The sequence below is a fragment of the Aquarana catesbeiana genome, linkage group LG01, assembly GCF_042186555.1.
Source record: "Aquarana catesbeiana isolate 2022-GZ linkage group LG01, ASM4218655v1, whole genome shotgun sequence".
In the NCBI taxonomy this organism is placed as follows: domain Eukaryota; kingdom Metazoa; phylum Chordata; class Amphibia; order Anura; family Ranidae; genus Aquarana; species Aquarana catesbeiana.
Genome location: NC_133324.1, coordinates 313880108 through 313895202, shown reverse-complemented (window position 1 = coordinate 313895202; position 15095 = coordinate 313880108). Strand labels below are relative to the sequence as shown.

Genomic DNA, 15095 nt, shown 5'->3' with positions numbered 1-15095 from the left:
ATAGGAAGCAACTTTCTATGGGGGCACTCACCGAAGAGGTAGTACCAGGAGCACCAGCAGGGGACCGCAGAAGGGAAGGATCTGGGCTGCTCTGTGCAAAACCATTGCACAGAGCAGGTAAGGATTATATCTTTATTAATTAAAAAAAAAAGATTTTCAATCATTTTAAGTGTATTGGTTATGTTTGCAAGCTATATTGGAAACTCTTTGAGCAACTATTTTTGTTCTACTCAATTAATTGCAAACTGTTGTGTTTAAATAAATTGTGTAATTACGCACACGTCAGGAATATGAATATGGTGTTTTGTTTACACCTGGCTGGGTATCACTAAATATTTAAAACAGATAAGCATAATTTAGCTTTATATGCACAAGCTATGTAGAACTATTCAAAGCTAAATCATTTTGCTTTTATATTTGAATGCTCCATTCTCACTTATACAGTTGTGCCAATGCGTGAGCATATACTGTAGGTGTGATGCCTTTAGGGCAGCCTATTCATTTTACTTGGCTGCCTTAAAGCGCTATTAAACCTGTGACAGACTCACCCAGGATAGAGGCTTTTGGAGGGGACTGAATGTGAGCCTCTTGCCTACAGATTATGGGCCCTGGCATTTAGGGTACCCTTGAAGTGTTGTTACTTTGGCTTCGGGTCCTTGTCCCCCAGGACACATAGACTCTAGGGACCCTGTATTTGCCATAGTAGAAATAGTGACTGAGTCATACTGTTGGGACTCATACTGTGAGGAGATGCTAATGTCATCAACTCCACTCACCTGTCTGATGTCAGCTATAATGTGTTTAATGTAAATGAGTTTAGTCTGGCTTACCACAGGTTCTAAGGGTATTCAACTCGTTGTTTGTTCTAATTAACCCTGTGTTGATGTTTATGGTAATGTGTGTTGAATAGTCAATGAGCTAGGAGACGTAGTCACCTAGGCTGTATAAAGAATTAGATAATTAGCTCATGTTAATTAGATTACAGTTGTATTGTTAGAGGAGGTTCCAACGGCATATAAAGTCTTGTAATTTTGATTCTAAATAAAACAGTTCATGTTATCATCTAAGCAAGTGTCGCCTTGTTTTGTGCTTGGAAGCATTTGGAATATCTGATATCTGTATCCAGACTACAAGGAAGTGGTATACTGATGGAAGCACTCAAGTGGAGTGAGGGATGTTCCGTGACAAAACCCAAAAGCAAACCCTTATTATATTGCAGCGTACCAGTTCTTATGTGGTGGCTGCATTAGTTTTGGGGTTTTTTTTATGCTTTTTGCCTTTATTTTCATCTGGTCATACAACCAGTTATTTTTCAACAGAGTAAGCTGTCCTGCAAAATTGAGACAAACCATTTAACACTGGCAGGGGTTCTTACAATGATCAGCTTTTATTTATAAAAAACCTTTATCCCAAAAAAACAGTGGCTGTAACTGTTTGTGTAACTTTGCAGTGTTAGCTGGAGTTTGTGTATCTAAATCTGCTAGTCCATCTAACACTTCCCTCCCCCCAGACTGACATGCTGCTTTTCAAAGGTGTCCCTGTGCTCCTTCAGAGTGGGAGCACTGAAATAGAGGAGGTGTGTTACTGACCAGATCACCAAGTGAGTGAAAACAGAGGAAGAATCCTAAAAAATAAAACTAATGCAGCCACCACATCAGAAGATTGAACGCTAAAACTCAACAATCGCACCAAAAAAGTGCTGCCAAGTTTTTTTTATCGCATCACACTACAATGCATTGTTGCGCAATTTAGCACCCGTACATTGGCTGGTGCGTTTGGGGAGCCATTAATATGACACTAAACTCTGGTTTAAAAAAAAAAATCTATTAAAAATTGAGAATACCTTCTATTGGTCTCAGCCGCCTCCAAATCTCCAAACTCCTTTTTGCTGCATTGATCGCATTTGCTGTTAGAGGGTGGTTACGTTCACCTTTCATGGTCCCACTGTATGTAGGAATACAGTTACCCACTCTTGATCGCTCCCAAGAAGGACTAGGGATTATGGGTTTTGGAGTCTACATAGAGCAGTGCAATGCTTGATTCAACCAAACAGGAGTGAGAAGGGAAAGGAGTGGTTGGAGGGCACCCAGAGGACATTAAAAGGAGGCAGAAAAACACAGTAAAAAACAATTTCATGAAAAATATATTACACGGCCAATGAGTAGCTGATGTGTTTGGGGTAATTTTGGAAAATAAAGCTATCATTTAATATTACTTTAAGAATGAATGGCACCACACCGCAGACATCCGTGAGAAAAAATGAGCTATACAGAGTTTAGCCAAATGTTTGTAAGATTGGAGCAGATTACATGCAGTCTGTTCATTCTGGCTTTTATTCTATTAATGCTCACTTCAGCAAAATGTCCAGTTTTGGTTTTTTGGAACAGCCTTTAATATTTTCTCATTCTACTATCTCTGTGCACGCCTGCCATTTTTCTTGCATTCATTATCAGATACAGTGCCAAATTAAACATGTGTTCAGCCTGTCAGTAACCCTTTGGGTAATAAACATTAAAGTACCGTAAATGCATAATATCAGGGGAAAATTGATTTGCAATACACCCTTTTTAGAAAAATATAGGGAGGAAGATAAAACTCACAAACGACCACCAAAACATTAACCCTGGTTTTGTCAGAATCTCCTTCATTTTTTTATTGCTTGTCTTTGTTTTTGTTTTAGTGTTTATTGGGACTATGCAATGACTATTCGTCTAGAAGAAATAGTATACCTACATTGTCACCAGCAAGGTACACACTAGCTCAGTCACTTCTATATTCAAGTTTTTGTGTTTTATCATAATGCTCTTATTTATGCATTTGAGATGAAGTACTGTTAACAAATGTAATTGGGACTTTAAGGAGGCATTTAATAAAATACCTATATATATATATATTTATGTAAAAATATAAAAAGGTGCCAACCCTGTGTAAATACGTGTAACAGCTGCCCCTTTAATTGTGAATCATTTTTACATTTTTTGTCTGATAGTTTTATATATAGTTTAATTTATGCAGTAGATTCAGTAATAAAACTCATGTTTTTTTTTAAAAACCGGTAAATATATGAAAAAAAAAACAATAGCAGTCGCTCCATCCAGCTCAGTCTAGAACTGTACTGGGAAATACAAACATTAACATAGAGATCAGATTATACAGACTGCACAGAAGGGCACAATGTTCCTTGCCACCCCATCCTGATAGCAGATATGTAAAAATCTGCCTTAATGCGGAGCTCCACCCAAAAGGGGAAGCTCCACCTCTTCGGCCACATTTGGCACATTTGGGGGGTTTTGACAGGTACCCGCTCTCACTTTCGGCTCAGTTTGCTTCCACGAAGTGAGCCAACAGTCCGCCCCCCCCCCCCCCCCCACACACAGATGGCCCATTTACAGAGCGCAGCGCGAGTCACGCCTGCGCAGTAGGAAACCGGCTTCACAGCCGGTTTCTCTTAGCCGAGATGGTGGCGCCAGCACCCGAGAGCTGATTCAACAATTGGCTCGTGTGAGGACACAGCTGGATGCCTGGACAGGTAAGAGCCCTAATAGTAAAAGTCAGCAGCAACAGTATTTGTAGCTGCTGAATTTTTAGAGGGGTGGGAAGGGGGCTGAAGTCTGCTTTAATTAAAAACACACAGGGATTCCAAATATGCAAGCAGTGCAAGACTTTCTTATTGGAAATCCAGCATTCTTTGAAAACAGACTAAACAAGGAAAACTCGCCGCTCCAGGTGAGATATAGAAGCCTAACGGAACTGGTGGGTGCCCATCCCGACTCGCCTCAGCAGACAATAAAAATAAGAAATGGCTGCACACCACAGTAATGACCCAGTATCCTTCATTGGACATCCCAAGTAGGATCACTGGACCAGAGTGCATGGTCCTGTGGTGTTACTTGGGATGTCCAATAAAGGATCTTGGATCATTGCTGTGGTGTGTGCAGCCATTTCTTCTTTTTATGCTTTGCAAACAGAAGGCAACTTGTACAAATTTTTGATTTTAAAAATAAAATATTGTACTTGTTGTACAAGAAATGTGTTTGTTTTGGATTAAACATTTAAATATGTTTACAAATTCAGAAGCCACTAAAAAGATAACGTACCTTCAAAGACAACAGAAACTCGCAATTTAATTTCAGCAGATTAGGGAGATAGAACCCCAGCTGTACCTTCAGTCTTGCCCAGTTGTGCTGGCATATCTCCTGTACTGAAATTGTGTTCCAATGTGTTAGAAGATGCAGCATGTCAGAACTAGTCTCATTTCCTGCCTGAAGGATGTCCAGCATAAGCTGACTATCTTATTCCCAACTTATTCCCATTTTTACTATCCCTGGCCTGCCCCTTCATTCATTTGATTTCAGTTCTTTCAATCATGGAGACTCAATCATGTGGGCAGTTTGTAAGAAAATAAGCCTGCCTAGGAACTCCCAATGCTCCAGACTGACATTCAGACATCAATGTATTTTAAAGTTGAAGAAACCAAAACAGTATGTGGACTCAAGGCCAAAATAATAAAGATAGTTCGGAGTCCACTGGTATCCAACAAATCACCCCTCCCTCCCAATAAAAAGAAAAACCTGGCTAGTGGTCTTAACCCAAATCATGGATGAATACATCAATAAAAATGCAAACCAGAAGCAATCTTAAGCAATATGTAACAAAATTTATTATACAAAAAGTAGCCATAGACATATTAAAAACCATGATGGAAAGAGAAAATAAAAATAAAATCTCCCACAAATTTACATAACTCTGGGGGTGGTATGGTACGTGGTTTAGCACATCAAACAGCTCTTTTTTTTCCTTTTTTTCCTTGTACAAACTTTATCTGAAGTGTACAAAAATGTCACGTTGCGCTGTGCTGCTGTACAGTGACATTCAATGACTTTCCAATAAGCTGTGATAAAATGCAGAATATATGCATCTTATCGCAGATCACTGCAGTGCAGCTCCATGCTGTATTTCAGAGTGAGTAGAACACATAGAAAACAAATAATACAGCATCAATAATTAAAGCTGACAATTAACTCTGTCAGGGTGGGTTACAGCAGGAAACTGTGACCTCTTTACAATACAAAGGGAAAAAAATACTTTAAAGTAGTAAATCCCCTTAATAGTTCACCTGCTACTAAAATACAGAAATACTCTTGTGGCTAACTTATGTTTGTTTCTTCAATTAACAGTAGACAGTGGTGGTACTGTGGTACTGGTAAGTCAGGACGGAATACAAAGGCCTCCCCTCAGGTTTCCCCGTGGTGGACATCTCCTGCAGTTTCTATCCTGTTTGGAAAACGGTCTACTTCCACATGGCCAGCTTGATCCCCCGCTGTGGTCCCAAAGAGGAAAGGTATTCTTAAAGTGATATTAAAGTCGTGTTTTTTTATTCTTTAAAAATAACAAACATATTATACTTACCTGCTGTGTGCATTGGTTTTGAACAGAGCAGTGGGATCCTCCTCTTCTGGGGTCACCCGCTGGCACTCCTGGCCCCTCCCTCCTGTCGAGTGCCCCCACAGCAAGCAGCTTGCTATCGGGGCACCCAAGCCGAGCCGCAGCTCTGCGTGTACGTTTGGACACGGATCTGCGGTTTGGCCCCACCCCCTCTCTCTCCTCATTGGCTAACTGACTTTGACAGCAGTGGGAGCCTAAGGTGCCGTTGCTGTGTCTCAGCCAATCAGGAGGAAGAGTCCCGGATGGCCAAGGTACTCGTGCACATCACTGGATCGAAATGGGGCTCAGGTAAGTATTAGGGGGTCTGAGGGGGGAGCTGCACACAGGTTTTTTTGCATTCTATGCATTAAGATAAAAAAAACCCTCTGACTTTACAACCACTTTAACCACTTCCCTACCGCGCATATTCATATGACGGCGGCAGGAACCCTTTGTCCCTCTGGGCCGCCGTCATATGACGTCTTTTCTTCCTGAGCCTCTAGGGGGCATGCGCGCCGCGTTACTAGGCACCCAATTTGCGTGCCCGCGATTGCCTGTGAACACAGCGGGACCGTGGATCTGTGTGTGTAAACACACAGATCCACATCCTGTCAGAGGAGAGGAGACCAATGGTGTGTTCCCAGTACAGAGTCCCCGCCCCCTACAGTTAGAATCACTCCCTAGGAACCATAACCCCTCAATCACCCCCTAGTGTTAACCCCTTCCCTGCCAGTCACATTTACACAGTAATCAGTGCATTTTTTATAGCACTGATCGCTGTACAAATGTGACTGGTCCCAAAATAGTGTCAAAAGTGTCCGAAGTATCCGCCGTAATATTGCAGTCACGATAAAAATCGCAGATTGCCGCCATTACTAGTAAAAAAAAAATAACAATAAAAGTGCCATAAATGTATCCCCTATTTTGTAGATGCTATAACTTTTGCGCAAACCAATCAATATGCGCGTATTGCGATTTTTTTTTTTTTAACCAAAAATATGTAGAAGAATACATATCAGCCTAAACTGAGGAAAAAATTTGTTTTTTTTGTTTCTTTATTGAAATATTTATTATAGTAAAAAATATTGTTTTTCTTCAAAATTGTTGCTCTTTTTTTGTTTATAGCGCAAAAATTAAAAGCCGCAGAGGTGATCAAATACTACCAAAAGAAAGCTCTATTTGTGGGGAAAAAAATAATCATAATTTCATATGGCATGCCTGACTGCGCAATTGTCATTCAAATTGTAATATCGCTGAAAGCTGAAAATTGGTCTGGGCAGGAAGGGGGTGAAAATGCCCTGTATTGAAGTGGTTAGGGATGTACACATTCAATATATTAATGCATCTCTGAAGATCATGCTAAGTACTAGAAATGTTTGAGACTATTGTACTGTTCTATAAGGCTCCTTTCACACTTGTGCGACCTGAAAGTCATGCAATTTTTACTGCGACTTTGGAGCGATTTTGCAGTGACTTGAGGCAATGCCTGTGTAATCTTGAGGTCTATGAGTCGCATCAAAGTCGGACCAAAGTAGTGCAGGGACTACTTTGAAGTCGCTGCAACTTGAAGTCACACAGATATGAATGGGGTCATGGGGTACGACTTGTCATGCGACTTTGCAGTCAGGGACAAATGATTCATTAAGCCATTTTGTATAGGTCACAAGACTGAAATGTTGAAGTCTGTTTCCTGAAAAAAAACCATAATCAAATCAACTTCCTTTACATTTTTTTGCATTTTCTGTTAATTATGCAGGGTAAAGTGTTTCCCAAGCTAAGAAAGCGAAGTCCTCAGAGTTCCTCAGAATCCACCTCAGACAAAGAAGAAGATGAAGCCACAGACTATGTTTTCAGAATTATTTACCCAGGGAGTCATTCTGAGTTTGGTATGGGTCTAGCTATGCTATCCTGCATAAAGACAAGTATTTTTCATGCATTTTTTACCCCATAAAAAGAGTAGTATCATGACTTTTTCAGATACATTCTATAATACTATGTTGTAAGTTGAATGCTACCCTGTGTGTTTCTTTTATTTTACATTCCAAAGCTATCCGATTCATTTTCTTGGTAAAAGCCTTCTTTTATTATTAAGCATACTCTTTTTTTCTTCTAATAATTCTTAAAATACTCATAATATTTTATATATATGTGAGATTTATATTTCTCACTGTATATGCGTAAAATATCAGAGACCTTTATACTAGTCTGGTTTCTCTGCAGAAGTAAGCCTAATTTTGCACTCTCCGGCTTTAGTAAATAAACCCTAAGGCCTCTACCTCAGTTATACACATGTGCATAAATGGTATCTGAGTGGAAGGCAGTTAGTTTACCAGTATGTTTGTTTTTATTGTGGGAAGAAAGCTACAAATCCTAAGTAGGATGGTTTTACAATAGACTTTACCTCTGTTTATTCGATACATTGCAAGATTTGTTATAAAAAAAGTGTGCAAATGCAGTTTGTCACATGAAAATTGTATTTCTGAATAGCTCTGCCAGTTTTAAAGGCTCATGTCCACAAAAGTGTTTTGCCTAGTTTTGATAATACGTTGAGGGAGAGCTAAAGCATAGTGCAGGCTTAAAGACCATTTTTCATTGTAGAGAAGTATGGTACTTTGTTTTTATATGCAAAGTGAATTTCCTCTTTGCAAGCAAATTTTCAGTGGTGAAATTTTGATGACTTCGATCTTGCGTTTGGCTCTCCCGCAACATCATTCACTAAGATGAGTGAGCATTTTAGTAAATCAGGAGTTTAAAATATATCGGGATCAAAGGCTGCCTCCTAGCAATTGTTTTACCCCATGCACAAAGTTTTTGTATAAGGAATTTACTAAATGCATTTGCTTCTTCCTTGTTTAGTTACCAAATGTTTTATTTCTAGTACTAAAAAACTGACTTATGTGCCACCTAAATAGTTACGTATTCTAATCAGCATGTTTGCAGCAAAGTTCTTTCAATGCATGCTATTGAAAGTCTTGGTTTTCCCTGCAATTGTCCAGTGATGTCCCTTATGGGCTGTCTTTTCTTATCTTGCAGTGGCACAGTTTGCCCAAGTAATAATCCAGAGCTGAAATGCCATTCAGAACACAGTTACAAATAATGAGGAGGTTATCTAGATAAGGACCGTCATTGTTTATTTATCCTTATTTGACTTTCCATTTTCCTTTGTAGTTACTATGCATCATTATTCTCATCCTCCAGATTCAAACCTCCCCTGTTCCACTTCCATTTACCACGTGAGGTCTAAGAGCCCAGCAAGTCAGACTACAGTGATCCAAAAGCATTCTGAGACATCTTGTCAGGACCCCACCGTATTGGGTCTGCTGTAACACCTCTCATACTATTCATAGCATCCCATGTGCTGAATAAACCATGTTGCCATCTGGGATATAAAGAATTCCAAAAATTACCTTTATATTTAAGTGTGGTTTATAACTGTGATGAAAAGACTTACTGAGGTACTTTATGCAAGTCATCAGTCTTCATATCATTCTTTCTAGTGTAATTTCCTGTATCCTGTACATTTTTTTTTTTCACACAGCATTTACAGTTATACTTTTTGTTATAAGAAGGATAATCACTTTTGGGATGTAATCCTGCCAAAAGCCATTCTTAAGAATGCTAAAATGCCTAACCTATTGCCTTCTGCCTCTTTGGTGACATCAAAAAGATAATTTGAGTATTAAGAAACACACATATCATACACAATAATGTATTGTGAATTTTGTATTTTACTCAACCTAATTATGCTCACTTGTGACGTATCTAGTAAAAAACTTGTTAACCAGAAATACGTTGTGAAGTTTAGACTTTAGAGGCATGACATTTAAATAAAATGCTAATTTTTATTACAAATGCAACATATATAGAAAATTCTACTTGTTATCAAAATACTGAAATACAATAAAAAACAGAATTTAAAAGAAATTTGACATCCTGCTCTATCCAATTCAAAAGTTCTGATATTTCATAGTCCGACGCATTTCCTGGACATGGTCCACTTCCTCAGGAGCCGTCAGTGTCTTTGTATACAAAAGAGCTTCATGAAATAACATACATTATTTAGTCATTCCTTTACTGTCTGTATTATCAGTTTATATACTCATGAGTGGCAATGCCAGATGGAGTAAATAAAGAGAATATTCCTGCGCTACCTGGATAATAATAAATAATAGAACACTAGTTGCAGCAGACACTGGATTGGTCAATCCGTACCAACAATAAATATATAAAAATCAATTTGTGGTGTTGCGCTTTCGTGAATGATGGCTCATTACTATAAAAAGTGCTAAATAAAGTGTACATCGCATGTGCAAAATTTCATTAAAAAATCGCATACTAAACACTACATAATGGCATAGAATTCAGTGTGCACAGAAAATTGAAAAAATGGCATAGAAAAATAGGATCAAAGTGCTAATGCTGACACAGTATAAAAATGGAATCCAACAGTGCACATAGGTATCCAGAAAAACTTGATAGATAAAGTGCAATAAATAAAGTGCTGTCCTCCAAGTGACAATCTGTAAAGACTGTATCTGCACAGATTGTCACTTGGAGCACAGCACTTTATTTATTACACTTTATCAAGTTTTTCTGGATACCTATGTGCACTGTTGGACTCTATTTCTATACTGTGTCAGCATTAGGACTTTGATCCTATTTTTCTATGCCATTTTTTCAATTTCTGTGCTCGTAGAATTCTATGCGATTATGTAGCGTTTAGTAAGCAATTTTTTTAATGAAATTTTGCACATGCGATGTACACTTTATTTAGCACTTTATTTATGATAATGAGCCATCATTCACTAGAGCGCAACACCACATATTGATTTTTAAATACCAGATGAAGTATCTAAGTGTGGAGAGAGACCTGTCCAGATTTGGGCCCCACCGGGACCTCTCAGCAGACCACCCCAACCAACACCACCCTCTCCTATACAAGATAGGGACTGCAACTAGCAAAACTATTCTACCTTTTCTCTAAGATGCAGTAATTTCCTTCCACTGGGTAGCGAGCACAAACATTTCAACCATAAATGTCCAAAGAAGGCACTACACATGCTCTAAAAGGAAAAGAACACACTACAATGGTAAGGAAAACCAGTATAATTAATTACCTTAAGGTAACATCCCTTTAGTACATCCAAGAACCATCATCACTCTCGAACCATCCAGGGACTTAGCTGGTTGTCACTTAATATCCATCCAAAGAGAATAGATCTCTATCAAAATTAGAGGAATCACAAAAGTTTTTTCAACTCACCCCATTCACAAAAATACAAACAAAATCACACAAAGGGTTAAAACCTACCTCTAATCAGGATGACTACCCAAAACAGGGGCTGCGTTGTTGCATAACACAGTCCGTACTTCCAAAAAAAAAGGTGTATGTACCCTCTTAAAGCCATTACATAGGATACCCATGCCAACAAATTGTAAGGGAGTCTATTGCAAGAAGTACTGGTACACCACTTCAAATATATTTGATGCTACCCTGGCGTTGTCCCTTACCTTAATGATCTGAAACCACCACTCCAGAAATCGGATGCAGGTGTCAAATCACTGCCTGAGACACCAGACGGCGCCCAGGTGGTTCCATGATGGAGCTGCCACGCGTGCTCAGTTGGCGCCCATAAGTCTCCCAGTAAGCCTCCCAAGTATAGATGGAACCATTTGCACATACTACGCCCTCTGGATAATGTATGTTATTTCATCTAGATCTTTTGTATGCAAAGATACTGACTGCACCTGAGGAAGCGGACCATGTCCAAGAAACGCATCGGGATATGAAATATCAGTACCTTTTCTAATGGATATATCATGATCTCAAATTAATTTTAAGTTCTATGTTTCTTTATCATGCATCACGGGACACAGTTAGGCTAATATTCATTACCTACTGGGTTATTCGCCATCTCTAGGTGAATGGACACTGGTAGACAAAGTCTTAGACAGGAAGTGGTCCCCTATATAACCCCTCCCATACAGGAAGTACTTCAGTTTTTTACCAGTGTCTGCAAGGTGGATGGGCCCGTTTGTTTGAGCCCTCTAGAGTTCCAGGTCTTTACTCCCAAAACGGTTCTTAAATGAATCAAGCGATTGACCGATTGGATCCATTTGACACAGGCTCTTATACTTAGAGAAATAGTACCCAAGCCTCGCAAAGAAGACGCAAGGATCCTGCAAGGTTTTGCCTGTAACACGACCTTTGGCCGCTGGATCCTGCGTAGTGGAATCCTGGACACCACAGAGCTAAGGCATTCCTACAGGGTGCTGTACAGGTCCAAGGGAGTGTACCCTAAAAACATGAAAGTGTACCCAGTCCTTGAAGGTCCTCAAGTGACAGGAACCCGCCATGATGGGTGAAGATTGCGCTCTTAGTTTCTAAGACTGCCCTGCTCCTGGACGGGTAAGTGAAACCCCCTTATTTACTTATTGTGGGGTGCCCCAATGATTGTAACAATCAGTCAAGCTAGCTAGAGGCTGGATACCTGTGTGCAGTGACCACAGGGGGGGAGTTTTGGGCTTGCTGTGGGTGTTTGCAAAGAGTACCTTTTTTTTCTTGTTGTCTGGCTGTTTTTTCTCTAAATGGATGGTCCACATACGAGGGTGTGCCATTGCGCATCTTGGTTCACATGGCGCACGTGCGTTCGCCAAAGGGCTCAGGAGTTCGTGGTTGTTTGGCAGCCATGGCGCTGGCAGCTTTGCCACAGGTATTGTGCGCACAGGGAGCCACTCATGCGCCGTAGCTTATTCTGAGCGCACAAAGATTTGCGTCATATGCAAATACATCCGTGCCCCTTCGCCCGGAACGAGCACATGCGGAACGACCCACGCACATCCAGCTTATTTAAGCTGTGTATGCCAAACATGCGTTGCTTCCAGAGGGCAGCTGTGGGATCCAGGGCAGGCTCTGAACCAGGCATTTTCAGTGGTTAATTTCTCCTTACCCGGATCACGTAAGTCGTCAGGTGGTGCTTGGCAGGCTAAGGTGCTTAGCAGGATTGTTGCACAGGGGCTTGGCGGGCCCTATTAAGGGGTCTCCCTTCTGGAGTATGTAAATACTAAACCCAGGTACTCCCTTTTTGTGGCTTGCAATGTCTTCAAAAAAGAAGAGCGGAGTTAACACTACAGGGAGAGGCACACCAGTAGCTCCTAAATAGCCTAATCATAACCCTAGTGTTGTATCCCCTAAGAGACCAGAGGCTTCCAGGCAGTCTGAGCCGCTGCGCCTGTCTGGTATTGTGCCTACAGTCAACGTTGTTGCTTCAACCTTTATCACCAAGGATGAACTGTCCTCAGCCCTAGCCGGGTTAGAGCATAGGATTGCTGGCCGGATTGCCTCCATCCTTCAAGGTGGAAAGAAGCGTGATAGATCTCCCTTCCCTGAGCCTCCTAATTTGGAGCAGGAATGGGTTGAGGATGGGGAAGAGCTAAATGCCAAGGATTCTGTGGAGGGCCTGGCAGATGAGTCTGCTTCTGAGCAGTCTGGGCCAGAAGATGTCCCGTTGGTGTCTGCCTCTCAGTCTCAGAGGCTTTTGATCCAGACTCTTACCGAGATGGTTCGTTCTGCCTTTAAGTTGCCTCCTGCAGAGGTTTCGGAGCCCCCCCTGGTCCTCTTTGGGCCACAGGCCTCTTCAGGCCGCACAGGCTTTCCCCTTGCACCCACTGTTGGAACAGGCGGTGTATGCTGCTTGGGAACATCCTGACAGGATTTTCGATCCTCCTAAGAGGTTTTCCCTTTTATATCCCATGGAGGAAAAGTTCGTTAAGAAGTGGAGCATGCCAGCAGTAGATGTGGCAGTCTCTTTCTTAAACAAGAACTTAACTTGTCCGGTGGATAACGCACAGGGCTTAAAGGACGCTGTTGACAAGAAACTGGAGTCACTATTAAGGACTTCCTTTTCTTTGGCCATTTCAGCTATTCAGCCAGCTGTCACAGCAATTGGAGTCTGCCAGTCTTTAAAGGATCAGGTCAGACAGCCTGACAGACCTAACCAGAAGGATGATCTGGCTGAATGCAGAGCAGATATACCTTGAGCGCTGTGTTTTGCTGTTGATGTTTTAAACCATTCAATACAGCAGGTTTCTTGTTTGGCTCTACTGTCTACACATGCGCAGACTTTTGTGGCTTAAGAACTGGTCAGCCAAGCTTCCTTGTAAGAAGATATTGGCAGGGTTCCCCTTTCATGGGGTATGTTTGTTTGGTGATGATTTGGACAAATCTATCCAAAAGATTTCTGGAGGGAAGAGTTCTCTACTTCCTGTAAAGAGAAAGATCAGGCGTCCCTCGTTTAAAACCTCAGGGACCACTTCCTCAGGTGTCTTAGCACCAAGGCAGTTCCACCGCCAATAGAGCTCTAAAGCCAGGGGCAACCCGCAGGGCCAGAAGAAACTCTGGGTCCAAAACTCTTCTAAACCCGGCACCAAGCCCTCCTTTTGAGGGGACGCCCCCACTCTATTGGGTGGGGGGAAGGCTGCTGCACTTTGCAGACATTTGGACAACCTTGGTTCAGGACAAGTGGGTCACCTAGACAGTATCCCACAGTTACAAGCTGGAATTACGGGGGGTTCCCCCTTAGAGTTTTGTAAGATCCAACGTATTGTTTCAGGCGCTACATCATTTAGTTGATCAGGGAGTGAATATACAGGTTCCTGTATCCGAAAGGGGCGCAGGGTTTTATGCGAACCTGTTTAGGGTTCAAAAACCAAACGAGGACACAAGGCCCATTTTGGAGCTAAGGGCCATGAACCAGTATCTATTAATTCAGTCCTTTCAGAAGGAGTCTGTCTGCTCAGTAGTAGCCTCGCTCCAGATGGGAGACTTTCTTGGCTCCATCGATATCAAGGACACGTATTTACACGTATACCTATCTTTCAACCTCATCAGAGGTTCCTGCAATTTGCAGTAGAGGAATGTCATTTCCAGTTTCTGGCTCTACCCTTCGGGCTTGCCACAGCTCCCCGGATGTTCACAAAAGTCCTAGCACCAGTATTGGTTCTTTTAAGGGCCCAGGGGATCTTGGTGCTTGGGTACCTGGACGACCTCCTGCTCAGAGATCACTCACTACAGGCTCTAGAACAGAGCATAGCCTGCACGGTGCAGCATTTGGAAAGCTTAGGCTGGGTCATAAATACCGAAAAGTCAGCCTTGAGACCAGCTCAAAGTCTGAAGTATTTAGGTCTGATCCTAGATATGGTCCGGGCAAGGGTATTTTTGCCACTCATAAGGATCTGTGCCCTGAAGGTTAAGGGGCACCAGACAACCCTCCATTCAGCTCTGTATGAGTCTTCTGGGAAGCATGGTGTCCTCCGAGGCAGTGCCCTATGCCCAGTTCCATTCCAGACCTATACAACAAGACCTCTTGTTGGCTTGGAACAGGAGAGGGCAAGCACTGGATTATCCCTTGTTCTTATCTCCTCAGGTGTGCTTAAGCCTAAGCTGGTGGTTGCAGGATCAGAACCTGCAAAAGGGAAGATCCTTCCTCCAGGTATCTTGGAGAGTACCGACCACAGACGCCAATCTCTCTGGTTAGGGGGAGCGACGCTAGAAGGGCTGACAGCTCTGGAGAGATGGTCAAGGACAGAACAGAACCTGCCCATCAACATCCTGGAGTTGCGGGCAGTATGTCTAGCCCTATGCTCTTGGACGGCCCTGGTTCCCAAAGATC

At 41.8% G+C, this 15095-nt stretch overlaps 1 protein-coding gene across 2 annotated transcripts in view; it reads left to right on the top strand.

Moving 5' to 3' along the window:
• The window catches only part of SGSM1 (small G protein signaling modulator 1), a 351523-nt gene that overhangs the window by 219287 nt on the left and 117141 nt on the right, over nt 1-15095 (top strand). The window contains exons 10-13 of one of the 2 annotated variants that reach the window (XM_073629541.1): nt 2681-2748; nt 5178-5341; nt 7181-7310; nt 8623-8739. In XM_073629541.1, coding sequence (XP_073485642.1) covers nt 2681-2748; nt 5178-5341; nt 7181-7310; nt 8623-8739 — 479 coding nt within the window. The remainder of the gene's footprint in view (nt 1-2680; nt 2749-5177; nt 5342-7180; nt 7311-8622; nt 8740-15095) is intronic. The other variant, XM_073629552.1, reaches the window with a different exon arrangement.